The 23,487-nt window shown below is 34.0% G+C and overlaps 1 protein-coding gene across 11 annotated transcripts in view; it reads right to left on the reverse strand.

Annotated features, from left to right (window-relative positions):
* The window catches only part of MGAT4C (MGAT4 family member C), a 948,770-nt gene that overhangs the window by 25,776 nt on the left and 899,507 nt on the right, over positions 1 to 23,487 (reverse strand). The window contains exons 1-2 of one of the 11 annotated variants that reach the window (XM_032297147.1): positions 18,618 to 20,173; positions 14,767 to 14,772 (exon numbers count right to left, since the gene is read on the reverse strand). The exons of 9 other annotated variants lie outside the window; for them this stretch is intronic. In XM_032297147.1, coding sequence (XP_032153038.1) covers positions 14,767 to 14,772; positions 18,618 to 18,805 — 194 coding nt within the window. In that variant the 5' untranslated portion in view covers positions 18,806 to 20,173. Of the gene's footprint in view, positions 1 to 6,206; positions 6,313 to 14,766; positions 14,773 to 18,617; positions 20,174 to 23,487 lie in introns of those variants that run through there. One more of the 11 variants, XM_032297144.1, reaches the window with a different exon arrangement.

The following is a 23,487-nucleotide window of genomic DNA, read 5'->3' on the forward strand; positions in this document are numbered from 1 at the left end:
AATCAAGTAATATGTTGTCCAGATGCTTAGGATTACAAAAATTATACATTTGACATTAGAATAAATGTACAAGCAAAGATGCAGTAAAGAAGAGTTGCTTAGTGCCCATTGCTTCATATTTCTCAAGCATAGTCATAAAACAAAAAACCTGCATGTTTAACTTCTTTGGCTTTTGCTTTTGTGATGTTTGCCTAATCTGATGATGTACTATAAAGATAGTTAACAGAGAAGTAAATTAAGATTATGGCTGTCTTTGCCTGGTGTTACTATATGGTTGCTGAAAACAGTTTCCAAATTATTTTTGTTAACTTGAAGCTTTAATGTTTTTCTAAGCTAAATTAAGTAGTAGATATTCATTAAATATCTAGGTCATTTCTAAGTAAGATGAACTACTAAACCATTCATTATTCAGCATTACTTTTAATTTTATATATTTTGTTTGCATCTTATTTTTAAAGTGAGACTAAACATATTGGACCTGTTAATAAACATGTTATTTTGTCACACAGAAATTGTGCTATGAGGAAGCATGGACCTATACGAAACTGTAAGATGATTTGCTAGTCTGCTACATAATGCAAGACAGACATTTTACAGTTTTCTTCTTCCTAATTTTCTCTGTTAAGAGAAGTATTAGTAGTAGTCAAAAACTATCATCAATATATGTAATTAAAACTACAAGCATGAAGAAAAACATCTTTGTATGTAGATTATGCAAAGAAAGTATGATATTTTTAAGGAAAATAATGTAAGGTATGAATATATTTTTGTTAAGGTAAAGAGAAGGTAATTTTGACCTGAAGTAAAATGATTAGTTATGCCAGAATCAGAAGAGAAGGAGAAGAAGAAGAAGAGAGGAAGAGGAGGAGGAGGAGGAGGAGGAGGAGGAGGGGGAGGAGGAGGAGAAAAAGAGGAAGAAAAAACAAGCCCCAGTGCTTTAATAATACAAAACTAGATTTTTTTTTCTATTGAAAATGCCAGTTGTCTTGGATTGCAGTAAAAGTCCTTTTGTTTGTTTGTTTTACCTTTCAAGCAATCTTCCTAGGAAAGCAAGATTTTGTTTCTTATCAAGATAGTTTTCTGTGTTTATGTTAACCTTAGCCATGGCCTTGATTATTTAAGCCAATGGAGAGCTTGCAACTTAAAAAGCACTAAAGTGTTTTACATGTTTTAGAGTGTTGCCTTTTCAAAATCAAATCTTAAAATCTTGTTCTTGAACTGTTCTTGAGATTTCTTAAAGGGGCCCTGAAAAATTTGCATTACTATAGAAGTTTTATTATCAATTGTCAATTTTGACAAAAACAAACTAGAATTTTTATTAAAAATGTGCTGGGTCTATAAATTATCGTACAATAGACTTACCAATTTCTACTAAAAACTGTTTAGAACTTGAGAATTTGCTGCATGTACAAATTATTTGAATCTAAAAATACATTTTTCTGAACATGGTATTTATTAACATTTACTCAGGTCATCTTTAATTTGACTGAGCAATGTTTTTATTTTTCAGTGATGTTGACATCTTTCATGCCTTATAAATTTTAGCCCTAATAATTTTATCTTTTTTTCTATTATTATAAATGCTTTTTGTAAACATGTTTGGTGCTACTACACAGAAATACAATTTATTTTTATATATTGATGCCTTGAATCCTGTGACCTTGTTAAATTTAACCATCATGTTACTGACAAGCAAAAAACAGTTCTAATACTTCTTTTCCAGTCTCTAAGACTTTAACATTTTGTTGCTTTACTGTTGCCTTATTGCAGTGGTAATAAGTAAATGGGCTTCCAGTAAAATATTAGATAGAAGTTATTAAAACAAACCTCTTTGCTTTGTTATGTTAAGAAGAAAGCATTAATTATTTCAACATAAGTTGTGATGACAGCTGTAGTTTTCTTACTGATACACCTTATCACCCTGAGGACATTTCCTTCTGTTACTGGATTGATAAGGTTCTATATTGAGAATAAGTGTTGAATTTTGACGAATATTTCTTCTCCATCTGTTGAATTGATGAAGTTTTCTTTTCCTTTATTGTGCTATATGATGGATAGTACTCACTGATTTTGTACTTTAAACCAAATAGAAGTATACATTAAGACATTATATAATTATTTTCATATACCGTTGGAATTGATTGCTAAGATTTTCTTTCTGCATTTTTGTTCTTCAGAAATACTGATATGTAATTTTCTTTTTTTATTTTCCAATATCTTTTGCTATTGGAGTGCCAATCTCAGATAAACCTTCAGTCTAGAGCTAATTTTGCCTTACAGCTAAGGCAATACCTTTCTGAGTACTCTATCTGATGACCTGCATATTACAAACTTTTTCATTTTAGTTAACAGAAATAAGAATTAGTATTCTTTTTGTGTGTGTTCTAAAAGACATTACAACTGTTCCTTTCTAGTGATCCTTCAGTAGTTCTGAATAGTTTCTTCACATACATGCAATGATTTTTGCTCAGATATAAAATAATCCCTTTCTCTCTCTCCTTTTCTGCAGTTGAGTTTTCCATGTAGCTTTCTCCTCTGTAGTATCTGCTTGTGAATTCTAGCCACTGAAGAATCCCAAATATCTTAGCTATGTGTCTTCAACTCAGAGAGATCAGTTGTCTCTTCGAGTTCATGCTCCTTGTATTGCAACCCAGAAACTCTAGGCAGTAAGCCATGACAATAACCTCATTTCTCACCCCCCATCAGGAATCATTGCCTTGTTCTGCCTGTTTTATAATATCTATATTTTGTTTTATTTATATTAATTCTACCTTTATAGTTGTTTAAGGATAGCGATAGAGCTGATATCTATTTCTCCATCATAGTAGGAAGCATCTTTCTGGTTACAAGATTCTTTGCCTACATGTTCTTTTCTATATTTTCTTGAAAAACATTGCTTCATTATTGTGTTGCTTTCTATGTTACTACTGAAAAATCTAATCCTATCTGGTTTTCTTTCTATTATAAATGACTTAGCAAATGTGAATGAGTTGGTTGTGTAGCTTAGAGGCTTGCGGAATATTTTGTCTCTAAAATGGAATCATATATGTCTTGGAGTTATCCATTCTTGGTCAAGTACTCAAGAATTACTAAAGAAATTCACAAAACCCACTCTTGATCACTTGATATTTAATTGCATATTTAATTTTAAATGGAAAGGGAATATCGTGTAAGAATAATGCATAAATGTTACATAGTCTGATAATGTAAAAAAATAGCCAACTTAAAATACAAGGAGATAGAAAGGAGGAAGTAGTGTAAGCTTATACATCTATGCTATATAGATAATAGGTGCAAGTCACAGACTATTATTTAAAGCAAACAGACATCAGAAGCAAAGTTAGAAAATGAGACTAATGAAATAAGGATGATTATAAAAGGTAACTACTCAAACAAAACTACAGGAGTTCCTAAATACCAAAATGAATACAAGAAAAATTATTTGCAAAACTACTAGTGCAATGGTTTGAATATTTGTCTCTTTTAAAATCCATGTTGAAGCTGGGCATGGTGGTTCACTCCTGTAATCCCAGCAATTTGGGAGGATCAGGAGGTCAGGAGTTCGAGATCAGCCTGACCATCCCTGTCTCTACTAAAATACAAAAATTACCTAGGTGTGGTGGCTGAACCTTTAATCCCAGCTATTCCAGAGGCTGAGGCAGGAGAATTGTTTGAACCAAGAAGAGGAGGTTGCAGTGAGCTGAGATCACACCATTGCACTTCAGCAAGTCTCCATCTCAAACAAAACAAAAAACCAAAAAAACTCACAAACAAAAACCCCGTGTTGAAACATAATCCCCAGTGTAACAGTGTTAAGAGGTGAGGCCTTTAAGAGGTGATTGGATAATGAGGCTTCTGCCCTTGTGACTTGATTAATCCACTCATGGATTAATGGGCTAATGGATTAACAGGTTATCACAGGAGGGGTTAGTTACCACAAGAGTGGATCTATTATAAAAGTTAGCTTGACTCTCTCTTGTGTGCCCTTTTAAGTCTTGTGATGTCTTTTGCCATGTTATGATGCAGCATGAGGTCCTCACAAGAAGCCACCCAGATGCTGCCACCTCATATTGGACTTGCCAACTCCAGAACTGTAAGAAGTACATTTCTGCCTTTATAAATTACCCAGTCTCAGTATTCTGAGATAGCAACAGAAAATACACCAATACAATCACAAAGGGAAATATAATACAATGAGAAACTTTCTAAATCAGAAACACAGACAAAGCAAGAAGTCAAAAGTCCTAACAACATAGGAGTCTTTAATTTTCACAGCCCACTATAAGTCAAGAGGCCAACAATTGCCAAATATCGGAGTAGCAAATTATATAAGCCAAGAACTTTTAGAGACATAAGCACAAGTTTATGAATTCACAAATACAGTGAAGGAAATTAATGTTCTTCTCTCAGAATTTCATAATTTGGATAGTTTAAACATTGGCAAAGACAGAGAATATAAAAGATCCAAAGTTAGCTTTTAGAATTGTAATTGTGTGTGTGTTTTGGTCAACAAAGTATATATAAGAGCTAGAGATTTAAAAATACATATTTTCTAACTGACCATAAACCAGTATAAGTCAAAATATTATAACACAGGAGAGAACCACATTCCATGAGAGAGATGTCATTGGCTTCAAATAGTACAGTAGAAATGAGATGAGAGAATTGAAGAAATTTGAAAGCAAATTAATTACTAGGTAGTAGGATAGAGCTAATAGGCAGCCATTTAAACTTACATTTTAAATCCATAGACACTGTAAAAACATTAGTAACTTAGGGTCCCAGTAGAAAAAAAATGCACGTTGATATAATTCGCTAATAATACTGATTACTAGGAATAAACACTATTGAACACGGCAGACACAAACCCACCATCCTTTACCAGCTCCAAGTGTTAGAAGAAAATACAATTTTGATCTCAAATTTGTAACCAGGTGAGCATACCCTGATAATATAAACTTCCATGTAGCATGCTACTACCTGAAAATATTAATCATGCAAATGAAGACAAGTTGCTTGAGCAGATTTTGCTTCCATGTTCAAATAACATTTTGTCTGCTAGAATTTTTTTCTTTGTTTTGGAATAATATTACAAAGGACAAGTATGTTTTTCTTTTAAGGTTATGAGTTGATTGTTACAGATTAGGTTCATTTGAAAAGTGGTAACTCATATTATCATAATTTGAGTGAATTATTTATCAGGTTGATACATTGTCTTTATATATCCTTGATGTCATAGACATTTGCTTGCTAACAGCATATTCTACAATACTTTTTATTTCTTTCACATCCAATGAGAAATCCTGAGCATATTTTGTTTACTAATTTTGTTGCAAGTGTTTTCAAAGACAGCTTCATCACAAGTTTCTGATCCAAGGCTATTGATTACAGGACACAGTTATGGAAGCAAGGCTATAACAACATCCTTACTTCTTTGTATCAAATATATGCAATGTTTGCACGTCTGAGTCAATAAGACTTGATTGGTTTTTGTTTGGGAACAGAATCATATGCTTTTTTAAAAGATCTGGGTCATGGGCCTGGTGCAGTGGCCCTTCTGATAACCGCAGCACTTTGAGAGGCTGAGTTGGGAGGATCGCTTCAGGACAGGTATCTGTGACCAGCTTGGAGAACATAGTGAAGCATCTTCTCCACAAAAATTAAAAAAAAAAAAATTAGCCAGGCATGGTGGCACATGCCTGTGGTCCTAGGTACTTGGTATACTGAGGTGGAAGGATTGCTTGAACCCAGGCATTCAAGGCTGCAAAGAACTATTAGCACAATACTTTACAGCCTGGTCAACAGAGAATTAAGACCTTGTCTCTCCAAAAAAAAAAAAAAGTAAAAAGAAAAATATGAATGATGAATTTAATTTCTATAAAAATAATAATTCAAAATATAAACATTAAAATTATTTTGAAGTTATACTGTACCAGGTAATTAATTTTTTAAATAGAAATAAATCATTTTTGCTCTATACTTCCCCTCATAAAAGATTATTATATATGAATATATGGATAAATATACTAACATATAAAATGTTTATTATATATTCATGCATTTACATTTAATTTTGAAATTATACATGATGTGGCATATATTTTTATACACATAAATGCACTATTATACACAATAAATAGGGGTATATTCACTTATAAATCTGTGAGCATACATTATTCTTTCTCACCATTTAATACTGGTCTTACCTGAATTTTACCTGCTGTTTACAAACCACCAACAAAAAGAATATAAGGCTTTTCTAGTGTCAGAAAGGTCCACAGAACATTGGTTAAAAAAAAAAAATAACAAGAAATAAACCTTCTTAGCAAACGCTTTTTTCTCCTACTCTTATAAATATTATCATTTTCCACCATTCTATCCAAAGTTTTTTTCTTTTTCTTTGTTACAAACTTTTTGGTATTACACGACTTCTACAACCATATTTAGGCTTCTCTGCTAGGACTCCTTTCTGAATCCTAGTCCCAGTTTTTGAATAACGACTATGGTCTACACCTATTTTTCTGCTGACCATTCAAACACAATGCATCTAAAACTGTAATTTTCTTTTCCTGCCAGCTTCTCCTTCCAGATTCTCATTTTTGGTAGGCTCAGGTTTCTCAGGGCTAAGTCTATAGCTTTTATTCTCATAATTCGAGATATGTCAAGCCCTCTTGTCCTCAATATCTCACCTGCCACAATGTTTCCCATTTAGTTCTCACTGCCATAATCAAAGTTCTGGTTAATACCTCCTTTAATTTTGGCAACAGGATTACATTACTGATGGTTTTCCCTACCTGTTCATTACAATTTTGAAGCATCAACCCCTAAACCGGAAGTGGGAAAGTAGTTTTGAACATTCCATCCCTAAACCGGAAGTGGGATGATCCGCCCTTGAGGAGAGATCTTGATGCATTTCTAGCCTAGGAGCTTTAAGCAGATGCCTGCTTAATGATGTTAATGGGGGAAACGTAACAATCCTGCCTTGTTGTACTGCGATGTGAATCAAGAAGGCTGCCTGCAAATGATCTCAGTTATCCCAGTGAGAAACAGGAATGGCAACATCGCGTGTTAGCATGAACCTCAGCCAGCCCTGCACAGAGCTTGAGGTGGATGGAGGTCCTTTCAGGGCTGGCTTTCCCGGGACCTCACATTTTATACAGTGAAAATTGTACAGAAGTGAGTCTGTTTTTACCCTGCTCTTGGCAAGAATGGGGGGAAGAAACCCAAATGCCCCTTAAAAAGTATGTACAGTATTTATTTTTCAAGGCCTGGAATTTGCTGAGCTTTTATTTGTACTCTGGAGCACCAAGCAGTACCTGGGGATGCAGGGGGCCTGAACAATCTATTATTATTTTTTTTTATTTTGAGACAGTATCTCTTGGCTGGTTGGAGGGCTCAAATGATCCTCCCACCTCAGTCTCCTGAGGAGCTAGGACTACTGGCATGAGCCACCATGACCAGCTACTTTTTCTTTTCTTTTTTTGGAGAGATGAGGTTTTGCCATGTTGTCCAGGCTGGCCTTGAACTTCTGAGTTCTAGTGATCAGCCTCCGCTTCCCGAAGTGCTGGGATTACAGGTGTGAGCCACCTCACTCGGCCTCTGTCCTACTTCTGTTTTTTCACTTCTGAGGTGAAATAAAGTTTGTTCTGTTTTGTAATAGTGAGAGTGGCTGTATCAAGTAATAGTAAGGTTGGTGCAAAAGTAATTGCAGTTTTTGCAATTAAAAATTACAAAAATCACAATTACTTTTGCACCAACATATACATTGTTTGTGTGTATTTTTTTTTCTTCTAGGAAATAAAAAAAAAAAAAAAGGAACTGGAGCTCACTGTACTGGAAACTGGAGTGCTTCTAGCATTGTCTCTCTTTGCTGCCTCCCTATAAGCTGTTTGTGCTATGGCCATGCCAATTAGCTGGGCTTTGAACTGGAACTGGAGGACCAGCTGTGACTGCACCGTGAGCAAGTATCTCTCATCTTGACTGCATGGAAGGCAGAAGTCTGGCATCCTTTGTGTGAGGACACTGAAGTTTACGCAGATCAAGCATAACCTTTGCCCAAATCCACCTGGCTGGAAGAAACATACTGCACAGTTGCCACCACAGTAAGTCTTGGATTGCTTGAGACAGAAGCTTTACAATTGCAGCAATAACTGGAGGAAGAAATAGAAATCCTTTGCAGCTTCATGTAGAGAGTTTTAAGATGGTGACTCAGGGGATCTGAGCTGTCAACTCCAATGGTGCCCTCTGGTTTTTAATGACCTTAAAATGCTTTCATTTAGTGCCTTGCTTGTATGTAATCTCACATCTTTTGTAAACAGATAGCAAGTAATCACATTGAAGAGCTATTGATCAACTACTTTTATTTCCATGAAGTTATGCACAATTGAACATCTCTGTGTTCTGGACATGTGAAGCTGGTAGGTAAGTGGTAGTAAGCATACAATTGCACAGAAATAGGCTACATCTCTTCCTCATGTGCAGCACCTAAACCACTATAATTTCACATTGATAACCAATGGAATAAGTTATAATCTTCTAGGTAGCCCAGATAGAATAGGCAAAGACTGAGATTTACTTGTAGGATGAACAGGAAAAAAAATGAATCAAGCATAACTTAAAAGAAATTACCCTTTTTGGGAATGGTGCCTCAAATCTTTGATGAATTGCCATCCACATATCAACTAAATGCACTCAACTGGGACAATCCTTTTTCTAGAAGGAAACACTTATGGAGTTCATTGGGCACTACCCTAAAAGACAAATGTGATGTTCCTGTGTCATCAAGTTTTGTCACAGGGTTGAAATTACCTATCCCAGTGAAATTTAGGAGCCAGAAGATTTTCAGATATCCAGATGGAACCAGAGGAAGATGGAATGACCTTGTCAGGACTTGGACTTATTTGGCAAAAGCCCTGGTTGAGGCCAGACCCAAGCTGTGGAAACTAATATTTTGTGTAGATTGGATAGTTCCAAGGAAGCTGTGCATTTTCCTGATACCAGTGTTATCAATCCCTGTGCCTGAATGTGTGTCTCCTGGGAAAATGCAGCATATATCTAGGAAAGTTCTGTTGGACTAACCTTTACAACTCGGAATTGAGTGAAATCAGTCCTGTATTCGAGGTAAGGCCACTTAACACAGAAGTGAAAACCAATCTGTATGTTTTAAATTTTCCACCCTTGCTTAGAAAAATTTAGAGATTAAACTACTTAGAAGCACATAAAGCCAAGAAGGAAGTTATTGGTGCAACAGAGTCTCAAAGGCCTATGTGTAAATTTGTTTTTGGTATACAGACATGTTTTCCTACACAATTCCTTTCCACTTTAGGTTTGCTACATTTCAGTGCATTAGCTTAAGAACAGTCATATTCTCCACATTTTTCTCACATTTTAATATTCATGGATTTGCTCTCTTATCAATTCTCTCATTTTAAAAATTAAGTTTTAAGTGACCAAAAATGTTGCTTTGTTACAGAAAATGCCTCTTAAGCCTAATTTCAGTCAAAGTTGCTCACTTTTTTGAATTCCTACCATCTTATCTATACATCTCTTAGTTTCCTTAATACTTTCTATTTCTTAGAATTGTTATCTGTATGTCTTATTTCCCCTTGGATTCTCATCTTCTTAAATGTGAAAATACTTTTTAAAAAACTTTTATTATATCACTTGAGTACTTAGGGGAATGTTTAAAAAACATGGCAACTACTACCATGGTTTGAGTGTGTGTGTGTATGTGTGTGTTTGTATGAGTGTGTGTGTGAATTTGTGTGTGTTTTAACATTGCAGGAATCTTGGACTTGGAGGTATAAGACAAACTACTAGCCATGAATATTTGTATTTATTATCTATAACACAGTACTCTTAAAAACTTGCTTAAGAGTTTCTCTGACATGACTCAGATCTCTATTGTAATTTTGGGGCTCTTTAATTTAAAAAATGCAAATGTGCATATCAAAATTAACTTTGTCTACTAACAAAGTACCATACATTTTTTTATTTGTTTATAACTTATTTAAATGAGAAGTGAGGATAATGCCACTTGTTAGTTTAATTATATAATAAATTTAAATATTTTATAACTGCTATAAAGAAAAAAATTTTAGGATATTTAAAAATGCAACAGAAAAATTAATATTGATGCTATGTACAGTTAGAAGATGAGCAGCAAAACTGAGTACTGGGGGAACCTCAGACATGTAATCTAATCTGTCTAATATCAGAATTCAGATATGGGGCAAAGTTTGAGAAGCCACACAATTTAGGGATAAGTATTTTTGCAATCTACTGGGCTATCTACTTATCTTCACTGCCTCATATATATACATATATATGTAAAGAAATAACATTTTAAACTATTCTTTTTGTCATTAGAACATAATGTGTCTCTATTATTTACCTTTAGTCATTGCTCATGAAGGCAGATAAAGTATTGGTTGCACAAATGTTATTACATTTCTTCTTGGGAAGACAGTGTGTGGGAACCTGTTAGTTTTCATCAACTCAAGAAAAATGCTCATTTATTAAAGAATTGAGAATTGATGCTGATATGAAATGACAAGTGAATTATTACACTGTAGAGTTCCATGCTTAGAATGCACATGACTGTGCATGCAATAACAAATTCCATGACATCTGGAGTGTTACTTGTGCTATATGCAACAAACCACCAAACAGTTCTTTCCCTTCAGCTCTTCAGGGTTACACTTCCCCAGTGCAAACTGTTCAGTGTCCCCATGAAAAGGTGGAAAAGAAGAAAAACAAAATTCTACCTATCTAAATGACAGTGACAATGTTAGTTAATCTACCCCAAGGCACTAAACTGTAACATTTTATTTAATCATTTATATTGAAATCAACAGAATGCAAAAGTAAATTACATTCCCCAAATCATAAGGGCTTGTATTCAACACTTAACCTCACATCAGGGAAAACATGAAAGAAGTGTTGCAGTCAACTGTTCATCTGTCTAACATGTGCCACTGTTTGTAACTGACTTGCTTCGCTTGCTTTTTTAAATGCTTGCCCAATTTTTCTACATTGCTTTGTGGAAGCCTGAATATGCCCTTAGGGCAGTATTCAGTACTTTCTGATGAACAGCAAGAATGTTGCCGACATAGCAAAATCTTCAGAAAGCAAGAAATATTAAAAGTTTTTCCAAAACATAATTACATTGTGTACAAAAGTCTCAGGTATTGATAGGAGCACATGTAATTGTTTCATTGTTTCATAATTTTTTACAGTCCTAAGTTGTATGTTCATTTATAGTATAGGTGATAAAAAAATAGAAAATATATATTGTATACATATATGGAGAGAGAGATAGAGAGGGAGAGAGAGAGAGACAGGACTAAAGATAGAAAGAGAGAGGCTAGACTATCCTACAACGTGTAGTATTGACAGGGTCGAGATTTCCTGCCACTGATTACAGAAACAGTAAAATTTGAGATGAGGATTGGGAAGACTCTTCCAATATTAAAGCTAATTAAGACAAGTTATATTTTAACTCTTTAATCATCTTTTCTTATATAATTTCACTAAATAATTTTTTTTTTTTTTTTTTTTTTTCTTGTGAGCTGAAAAAGTGCCTGGTTTGAATGGAATCAGTAGCAGCAAACATTGAACTATCTACATCAGCAAGAGTACAGGAATTAACTTGTTCTAAGAAAAGTTGTAACTGTGAATACTGTTTTGAGTTGTGGGGAGGAAGAGAAGAGTGATGATGATGAGAATAACTTAAGTCTTTCAAAGGGCTATAAAGTATACTTTGTTAAATCTTTCACAAAACTCATGAGATAGATTCATGATTATTCTTAGAGTACAAATAGAAACTGAACTAAGATAGTTTTAGTGGTGTTCCCAGTATAATAGATAACAAATATCCTAACTATGTATGAATAATGGCAATTCAGTTTAAACATAAGCCTTTCTAAATCTCTGTTTTATGCATCCTAGTCTACACAGAGTTTATCAGAGAGATAAAAATTAGGTGCTTCAAAGTCAAGTTAAAAATTGGTTAAGCAATAATATTGAAGAACACTAGCAATCATGTTTTCACCATTAATGTTAAGAAATAATACATAAGATGATTATTTTTCCTTAAAGGGATGGTACAAGCACTTATGTACAACCAGTAGTATAGTGTAAAAGGCAATAATATATTGTCTCAATACAATCATTACACTTTCTTACTGTACATTTTCATATAGTAATAGATCAGATAAATTAACTTGAATTTAGTAGTACCAAATAACAAATTTGGGTAGCTTTAATGCATACATTAACATATTTTTACATTTAAATAATATGTTCAGATTATGAATTATTTTCCTGTTTAAGTGTTGTTTTTCTTAAGCTTGTTATTAAATTCTAAAAATAAGAATTTCTGTTACAGATGAATCATTAACATTCATTTATTATTTCACTCAAACATTTATTGAGTTTATACTAGGTACCAGATACCTGTGCTATGAACAATGACTTCAATGTAATATGCAGCTTAACTAGAACAGAAAAATATTACAGAGGAAGAAAATACATGTTGGGGTTAGAAATTCTTTCAATACTTTCCTGATAGCTGTTACGAAGAATTTTGAAAACACATCTGAAGTGGTTACTCAGTCTGCATTGCCCAAGACATTAAATATTGACTTAGTTCTATCTGCATTTACTGAAGCCCTACTATGCGGATGGTATTGTGCAAGAAAGAAAACCTTAATTTAACATCCATGTTCTTTCTTGGCCTGGTGACTCACTATCTATAATTTCAGTGCTTTCGGAGGCTGAGGTGAAAGGATTGCTCGAGGACAGGAGTTTGACACCAGCCTGAGAAACATAGTGAGAACCTCTCTTTATGAAAAATGATAAAAATAAATAATTGCTGGGCATGGTGGTGCACACCTTTAGTTCCAGAGACTTGAGAGGCTAAGACAGAGATCAGTTGAGCCCAAGAGTTCGAGGTTGAGTTATGATTGTGCCATGAGCTTCAGCCTGAGTGACAGAGTGAGACCCTGTCTCTAAAATAAAATAAGTTCCTGCTCTTACACTAATGTCTAGTTCAAGGCAAATGGAAGGTAAATGCACCAAGAAGTAGATCAATAAATTGCTAGAGGCATGATGTTAGAAAAATGCACAGGATATAATAGAAACATAAAATAGGGAAGTAAGGAACTTCTCTACTTGGGAGTGGCTGTTTTCAGAGAATATTACATAGAGGAGATGAAGGTATACAGGGAGTAAGATAAGGGTGGGAAAGAGCCCAGTGTGACAGTATAGCAAAAAAAAAAAAAAAAAGTGGCATAAGGAGTGTAACATTTCTATATTATAAAGTGGTTGATTTTTCCTGTTTTCTTAAAATCCTTCCACCATCTAAGTGGAAATAGTATAAATTAATACACTATAGAGCTCATGATAAACAAAATGAACAGCCTGGTTTCAGACTTCTATTTTGCAATAATTTTATTAAATGAGAAGATAATAAGAAAATATCTTGACATGTTTTAAGGGAAATGCTATTGTTCCATAATTACAGTTCACAAAAGTTATCTTTACTTTGCAGAAGCAAAGTAAAATACTTTTTTCCTGCTATGTAAGATCTTCAGAAATAAAATATTGATTTATTTTTCTCTTTGGAAAATAATTAAAATTTCCACCAAGTCATTTTAGAGATGAATGAAGAACCAAGAATGGAAAGACTATGGTGAAAAATGACTGCAGTTTTTCCTTTACTTAATTTTGATCCTAAATTCAAGAAACCAGTAGGATTTAGGTATCCCCATGTTGCTTTTAAAGCCACTGGTGAAGGTAAATTTTATATTAAGTAGTATTTAAGACTTTGTGTTAAGCTTATTTCCTGTTTTGTAACTTTTAATTTTGTAGAATCACAAATATATATATTATATACTTATAAAATTATATATGTTTATATTATACAAATATTTATTATATAAATACAATACAACTGCATCCAAGCTTCAAATAGTTGTTTGTAGCCACTTAAAGCTGTATCTAGCTTTTTTTCATTCACAAACTTGCGAAATATGGCTATAAAATTTTTATAGTTTGGAGTTTACAAGAATAATTATCAAGCATTTTTTCTTGTTTATTCCATTTAGAAAGTTAGAGTTGAGTAGGGCAATTTAAATGTCCCTTCCATGTCAAGAAACTTGAGAAATGATTTTTTCATCTTTAAAATTCTTCCTGAATAAAAAAGCATAATATGTATCAAAAAATTCCACATATTATCTTGCATCTAAGACCTCTAAATGTTCTTATATATTTAATATGTAAAACTTTATGAAAAAATGTATACGGAGAAGGATTAAAGAACTACAATGACATATTAACAGTGACAGTATGCTTTTCATACAATTGTGAATGATTTGTTACTGTTTTCTTTATATTTTTCTCCATTTCCTAATTTTTAAAATATGTATATGCCCATTAACCATCCCTCCTTTCCAGCTTCAGGTAGTCATCATTTTACTCACTATTCCAGTTTGATGTTATTTACCCATATTATGCTTGTTAATGGACAAATAACATTAAATTAGAATACAGAGTAGATTATGGTTCTACTTTTATCTCTTTTGTCTTTTCTCAATATATTTTTTATTAAAATATGTATTTAGCTTATATTTAGAACAATGCATTTTAAAAACCCCTCTAATTCTGTATGTATTATCAAAATTATGCAAAAAATGTAGAGCAAAAATTCTAGAAGGGACTAGTTCTAAAGTTAAATACTGTCTTCTAAGTCTAAGAGTGTTTTACTTCTTTCTCTTTGTATTTTGTAAAATTACTGCTCTTATATTGATTTTATAGGAGATATAATTTTCATTTCTATAATGACTCTTAAAGCTGCACTCTAATATCTGAATTGACAAATCAGGCCACAGAATTGTACATCATAGTGCATGAATGACAAGTAATTTCAGGTTGTCTCAAGGTGGTAATTCAGGTTTAAGAAGAAAGATGTTATTGGCGGTAATTCAGATAAAAGAAGAAAAATGTCATCAACTATCATACAGCCTCTTCCCAGTGAGATTGAAGGTCATTTCCATAGTCAAATGGTCAAATGTGAAGAATAAGTATCTGTGTTCTAGGGACATTTATAGATATGGTATAATTAACATTTTAAAAAATGCTTCTTAAAGTGTCAATTCTCTTTATTCGATTTATCAAATCTTAAACATTTCAAATATCTGAACTATTTTTTTCCCTATTTTCACACTCTTAAGAATTAACCCTCATGATATTAAAAACTATATGACAATGTCAATTCATTTGGCATAACTTCACATGAAACCAGATTCAAATGTTGTCTTTTTCTACTGGTCACAGATTTTTTAAAGTAAATTATCAAGTTATTTTTAAAAAGAACTGAATTTTAAAATAGACATGACCTAGATTTATTACCAAGTCCTTAAATAATTTTTATTCCGACCTTTGGTCTCACTGTTTTTTCACTCCTCCATGGTATAAATTGCTTTATTGATTAGGAAGGAAGTTATGGTCTGAAAGTATAATAAAAATTGGCAATGAAAAACTCATTTTAGAAATAATAATTTCAACAGTGAAAATCAATTTTCCTATGTTCAATCTTGTAATCTAATTTGCAATATTTCCCTTGTGTAACTGAAACATCATTGATTCATGGCACTATGTAGATAATCAATTAAAATGACAGAATTACATAAAATATATTTCTCTATGGCTATCCTTTAGCAGTCTCATACTAAATTATTTAAATTTCTATATTCGATAATTAAAGATGTCATTAGAGAATTAAACAGTTTTGAAAGTTTACACATTGTTGAAAAACTCATAAAACAATACTTTTTATATGTTGTTTCAAATACTATATCACTGATAAAGATAAGAAAAATAGGCTATTAATAAAAGCCATGAAGAAACACTAAAATTCTGAATTTTAGGAGAACTTACTTCATTATACGCACTGTGCTGTGGGACTATCTACACGCATTATCTATTTTAATCCTCCTAGGACTCCAAATACTAGCTATTATCATATCTATTTATTTATCATGGAAAAAATGAGGTTTTAGGGGATGTTTAATGAGCTTCTCCAGGATTTCATAGCTATTGGGATGAGGTGTATTTGACTTCCCAGACTGTGGTCTTGGACATTACACTATGTTCTCACCTCAAATAGTGAAAGTAATTAATGATTAATTCAATCTTAATGCTTAGGCTTCCTGATACTTAATAATACTGATATATATATAATACTATAGATACATCCTGCAGTTATGATGATGTATTTATGTCACCTGTCCCGAAATTTCATGTTCTTGCTAACATAGAAATTTTAAAAATACTATAATAAACAGAGGAAGTGTCCAAGTCCTATTCATAAGGAGTGAAGTTAAAAAATAAAAATAATTATATTTTTATGGTTAATTACATAAGCAAGGCAAGAATGTAGACAAAATAGAAGCAGTTGAATATTCTCCTGTGCTCCCATCACTCTAATTACTACTATGGATTACCATTGCTGCTATAATTTAGTTTTTTAGGAACTTTTCTGTGTGTTTGCATGCATGTGCATAAATCATGTTTAAATCCATAAATCATGTTTAAAAAGTAACAGATACATTAAACCATATAATGTCTATTACTGTGTGTCTTTGTTTCTTTCAATATGTTTTATAAATCTTTCCATATGATCACAAATAGGTTCACTTTATTCTTTCAAGTTGCTGAATAGTCTAGTTGAAACATTCATTTATTTAACTAACTCACTTAGTTCCAAATATTATCTTACAAAAATGATGCAATTAAAAATTGTATGAGATATCTTTGCATCTAATTTTTTGATATAAACCTATTAGTAAAACTGATGGGTCAAAAGGTAGTCACATGTATGAAGGATACTTCTAGCTCCCCTTAGACTTGTAATATATTTTGATGTATTGAGTGTAACATTACAAGTGGTTCAGTGTTTATTTTCAGCATTTCAAATAGATCTTCCCCCAGTAAATTTAAGCAGATCTGAGATACTGCTGTTGACAGCTTAGTTAAATGAGCTTTCTCAGCTCTTCCAATCTATGTGTTTATAATTTCTCTAGAGTACAGAGCATTACTGAAAGGGATCTTTTTCAATTAAAGTAGCAACATGAAGCATTTGTGTATGGTACCATTTACTAAGTGAAAGGTAATCCTCATAGAAAGTAAGCATATGCTGCAATCTACATTGGATTTCGTTTCAAAAGTCATTATCAACCAGTTCCCGGTATACTATAAGTATGTCTACACTCTAAAAGGAAAGATAGTGACAACACATAACCATACTGAATTATTATTAGGAAATCTTCAGGAAATAATGAATTTTTCACTATCACAGTATACCTCACCTCATAAGCAAACTAAACATACAGTGTCATTATAGAAGAGGAAAAGGCTACCTGGAGACACATGGGAAGCATATTCATGGGTATTTTCCTGGCTGTTGGCTCTTCTGATAAACTAAACTTTTGCTCTATTCCATGTTTTCTCAAAGACAATGGCTGTGACTAAGTTAAAATATCCTTGGTGTATATGTGCCACATTTTCCCTGTCCAGTCTATCATCGATCGGCATTTTGGTTGTTTCCAGATCTTTGCTATATAAACAGTGCTGCAATGAACATTCGTGTGCATGTGTCTTTATAGTAGAACAATTTATAATCCTTTGGATATATACCCAGTAATGGGGATAGATAGCATGGGAAGAAATGCCAGGTATAGGTGATGGGGAGGAAGGCAGCAAGTCACACTGCCATGTGCATAGCTATGCAACAATCTTGCATGTTCTTCACATGTACCCCAAAACCTAAAATGCAATAAAAAAACTTAAAGCATTATTTAAAGATAATTAGAAATTTTTATATTTTTAAGTAGTTTTTTTACATTTTTATTTTGAAGATTGTAATTTTGTTTTATTGGCTACTCTAAATGTTTAATTACTTATATCAAATCTTATAGTATGATGTACTATTTTTCTGGCTCAGACAACAGAATAGAAAATTTTATTTTAAAATACGCACAGTTTTTCATGAAATTCATATAATGAAAGCATTAACATAAAACATAGTTCATTAGACACTACACATTATACCTGTATTTTATCTGATTAAGAATTGTGGTCAAAATAGTTTGGTTAATGGGAAATTTTCCATTTTAGAGTCACATTTCGGAGTTTATGTGAATACATGTAATGTTGAAATATGTTAAGCATAATTTAATATTTCATGGTTTATCAAATAGTTCAGAAGTTTTCAATGCCCTGTGGCCCTCATTATAGCTTTTACTACAATTTTCCAGAGATCTGACTAATTTCTAAGGTTCACTTCACTTTGCTAAACTCGTCGTTGAAATAACAGTGATGATTCATAATCATCATTTCATTTTTCCTAGAAAAAATATTTTATATAGAGAGTATTTATCATCAGTATAAAATATTACAGATTATAATAGCTTATCACCAACATAATACTGTATTTTATACGTTTTCCATTGACCTAAGTTATATACATTCTCTAGCCTTTGAAAATCAACTGTATCTAGCCAAGGAAGTATCAAATACTGTTAAATCTTCCATCAATGCATTTTCTAAATAATAACTTGTATCTTCTAGATCCCTTTGCCACATTTCTCTGCACTGTCTTTCTTAAGACAAATCTGACCATGTCCTTCTCAAGCATGAGACATTTCAAGATTCCCTCTGCTGATAGCAAAACGTTCAAAATCTTTTGCATTGTTATTAAAGCTCCTATTATCTTCTCTTGCCCCAGTAATTGACAGCATTCCATCCCAACACCATGCTCTTTGTCTGTTCACATACCCTGAACTCCTCATTGAGGCAGGGCAAGTGATGCTCTCACTATGAAGTATTGCCGTTGTCTCTCCTACAGGAAGAAGTGATCAATAATTTTTTGGGGTTTGGTGTGTAACTTGTAGTTTGTCCATCATGTCACCTTTAACACTTTCTTACTCTTATTTGTTTACACAATTTTTTTCCCCTGATAAACTCTGGGCTTATTGAAGGCAAGAAATTAGGTCCAGGTATACCTCAGAAATAATCCCTAACAATTTTGATTAGAATTTTAATGGATAAATTTACCATTTGAGAACAGAAAGGTATCTCTTTAATTAAAATTTGAGAAACCCTTTAGTAGAATGTCAAGGAAATTGTTCTGTTAATAAGACACTATGTTGCTATTCTGTCTGCTATGTTGTGTGGAAAAATACAGGTTGGGTTTTGATCCTGGTTCCTAGAGATTATAATGAGTGGGAGTAGGATTACCTTATTAAAACAAAAGCACTGAGAAAGCAAATAAGTGGGGGAAATCCATATTATAAGTAAGAAATGATATAAGATCTCTCATTACATATTCCAATTATCTATATTTTCACTGTGCATGTAATTGTTTTACTTACTATTTGATTGTTTTGTCATTCAAGCTGGAGTAGCATGCAATGTCTTCTGTATTTTCTAATTATTGTTTGCAATATTTATTATCATGATGGTCATAGGGCTCACATTTATAAAAGATTGAAATGATTAAAGGCAAATATAGTAAAATGCCTGATGCTATTTAATGGACAATGGTATAAGCAGTAAAGCCTGATGATGTCCAATGTTATGTCAATAACCAGCATACTGAGCTTTTAGTATGTGCCAGGCTCTATGTAAGAAGTTCACATGCTATAATTCTAATTTTCATAGAAAACTTGTTATATGTCAATATCAGGTCAAAAAAGACAGTCGAAATCTAGAGTGAGTCAATGGAAACAAAGGAGTATTCAACATCAGGGTGCAGCCAATTCAATTGTAGGGATGAATCTGCTCTCACTGATGAGAAAAACTATAACAGAAAGATTGCTGATACAATACTGATCTTATGCTTTTTAAACAGTACATTTAAATACATACAAACTTATGGAAACTGGTTGGACAGAGATATAACATGCTAAAAACTAGTAGCATAAAATCTTTTTACAGTGTAAGAATGAGAATACAAACTTCCCCTTCAGCTTATTTCCTAAATCACAATTTCCTGCTTTAAAAAAAATGTCAGGAGGCTGGGTCCCCCTAAAAAAGTAGAGAGGAAAACCTGCTTAAATATTTCCTGACAATTATATAGTAATTTATTGGCGGACAATCCAAGATGGCCGAATAGGAACAGCTCTGGAGTGCAGTTCCCAGCAAGAATACAGAAGGTGAGTGATCACCACATTTCCAAATGAATTTTTACTGCCCACAGACCAGGAGATTCCCAGGTGGAAAAGCACCATGAGTCTCCAGCATGGCTGTTTCAGCTGGTGCAGCAGGTCACCGCACAAAAATTCACACAAATCTGGGCACTGTTTCAACTGACGCCTGGAACGCCTGGGAGACAGAGTCATCCATTCAACTGAAAAAAAGGGAGCTGAAACAGAGAGCCAGGTGATCTGGCTCGGCAGGTCCCACCTCCACAAAGACCAGCAATCTGAAATGCTCTGGACTGAGAGTTTCACAGTAAGCACAGCTGGACCCGGGATGGTCCAGCTCTGTGGGCGGAGGGTGTCTGCCATTACCGAGGCAGTCCACCACTACAGAGGCAGTCCACCATTACTGAGGCAATCTGCGATTACCGGGGCAATCTGCTATTACTGAGGCAGTTCAAACTATACCTCTATAAGCAAAACCACAAGGAAGTTGACACAGCAGCTGGACAGAGCCCATGGTAGCTCAGCAACGCCTATGCTGGCAGACTGTGACTAGGCTACCTCCTCTCTGGGCAGGGCATCTCTGAAAAAAGGCAGCAGCACATGAGGAACTTATAAATAAAGCCCCACCTTCCCAAGACAGAGCACCTGGGAAAAAAAGGCAGCTATGAGTTCCGCTGCAGCAGATTTAAATGTACCTGCTCAGCAGCTCTGAATGGAACAATGATGCTCATGGCTCAGCACTTGAGCTCCTATAAGGGACACACTGTCTCCTGAAGCAGCTCCCCCACTCCTGTATATCCAAAGAGGCACCTCATAAAGGAGCGCTCAGGCTGACATTGGGCAGGTATCCTTCTGGGACAAAGATAACAGAAGAAGAAACTGGCAGCAACCCTTACTGTTCTGCAGCCACTGCAGGTGATCCCCAGGCAAGCAGGGTATGGAGTGGACCTCCAACAGTCCTACAGCAGAGGAGCCTGATTGTTAGAAGGAAAACTAAAAAACAGAAAAAAATAACTTCATCATCAACAAAAAGGAAGTCCACTAGAGACCCCATATGAAAGTCGCTGACTACAAAGACCACAGGTAGATAAATCAACAAAGATGGGAAGAAACCAGCACAAAAAAGATGAAAACACCAAAACCAGAGTGCTTCTCCTCCTCCAAGGGATCACAGCTACTCCAGATAGGGAACAAGGCTGGATGGAGAATGAGTCTGATGAATTGACAGAAGCAGACTTCAGAAAGTGGGTAATAACAAACTTGTCGGAGCTAAAAGAACATGTTCTAACCCAATGCAAAGAAACTAAGAACCTTGAAAAAAGGTTTGGTGAAATGCTATTAAGAATAAACAGCTTAGAGAAGAATATAAATGAATTGATGGAGCGGAAAAACACAACACGAGAACTTTGTGAAGCCAAATCAACCTAGCAGAAGAAAGGATATCAGAGGTTGAAGATCAACTCAATGAAATAAAATGAGAAGGCAAGATTAGAGAAAAATGAGTGAAAAGAAATGAACAAAGCCTCCAAGAAATATGGGATTCTGTGAAAAGACCTAATCTATGTTTGATAGGTGTACCTGAATGTGATGGAGAGAATGAATCCAAGCTGGAAAACACTCTTCAGGATATTATCCAGGAGAACTTCCCCAACCTAGCAAGGCAGGCCAATATTCAAGTCCAGGAAATACAGAGAACACCACAAAGATATTCCTTAAGAAGAGCAACCCCAAAGCACATAACTGTCAGATTCACCATGGTTGAAATGAAGGAAAAAATGCTAAGGGCAGCCAGAGAGCCCTACATGCCAGAAAGAGTGGGGGCCAATATTCAACATCCTTAAAGAAAAGAACTTTCAACCTAGAGTTTCATATCCAGCCAAACAAAGCTTCATAAGCAAAGGAGAAATAAAATCCTTTATGAACAAGCAATTTCTGAGAGATTTCATCACCACCAGGCCTGCCTTACAAGAGCTCCTGAAAGAAGCACTAAACATAGAAAGGAACAACCAGTACCAGCCACTCCAAAAACATACCAAATGGCAAAGAGCATCTACACAATGAAGAAACTGTGTCAACTAATGGGTAAAACAACCAGCTAGCATCAATATGGCAGGATGAAATTCACACATAAAAATATTAACCTTAAGTGTAAATGGGATAAATGCTCCAATCAAAAGAAATAGACTGTCAAATTGGATAAAAAGTGAAACCCCATCAGTTTGCTCTGTCCAGAAAACCCATCTCACATGCAAGAATACACACAGGCTCAAAATAAAGGGATGGAGGAAGATTTACCAAGCAAATGGAGAGGGAAAAAAAAAAAAAAAAGCAGGAGTTGCAATCCTACTCTCTGACAAAACAAACGTTAAACCAACAAAAATCAAAAGAGACAAAGAAGGGCATTACATAATGGTAAAAGGGTCAATGTAACAAGAAGAGCTAATGATCCTAAATATATACACAACCAATACAGGAGCACCCAGATACATAAAGCAAGTTACCAATGACTTACAAAGAGATTTAGACTCACACACAATAATAGTGGGAGACTTTAACACTCCATTGTTAATATTAGACAGATCAATGAGACAGAAAATTAACAAGGATATCCAGGACTTGAACTCAGATCCAGACCGAGCAAACCTAATAGGCATTTACAGAACTCTTCATCCCAAATACACAGAATAACATTCTTCTCAGTACCACATCATACCTACTTTAAAATTGACCACATAATTGGAAGTAAATCACTCCTCAGCAAATGAAAAAGAATGGAAATCATAACAAACAGTCTTTCAGACCACAATGCAATCAAATTAGAGCTCAGGATTAAGAAACCCACTGAACACTGCACAACTACATGGAAACTAAACAACTTGCTCCTGAATGACGACTGGATAAGTGATTAAATGAAGGTAGAAAAAAGATGTTCTTCAAAACCAATGAGAACGAAGACATAATGTACCAGAATCTCTGGGACACATTTAAAACAGTGTCTAGAGGAAAATTTATAGAATAAATGCCCACATGAGAAGCAAGGAAAGATCTAAAATTGACGCCCTATCATCAAAATTGAGAGAGCTAGAGGAGCAAGATCAAAAAAACTCAAAATCTTGCAGAATACAAGAAATAACTAAGATCAGAGCAGAACTGGTGGAGATACACAAAAAACCCTTCAAAAAATTAATAAATCCAGGAGCTAATTTTTTTCAAAAGATCAACAAAATAGACCACTAGCCATATTAATAAAAAGAAAAGAGAAAAGAATCAAATGATGCAA

Source organism: Sapajus apella, unplaced genomic scaffold, assembly GCF_009761245.1.
Source record: "Sapajus apella isolate SASKATOON/1434 unplaced genomic scaffold, GSC_monkey_1.0 scaffold2, whole genome shotgun sequence".
Lineage (NCBI taxonomy): Eukaryota > Metazoa > Chordata > Mammalia > Primates > Cebidae > Sapajus > Sapajus apella.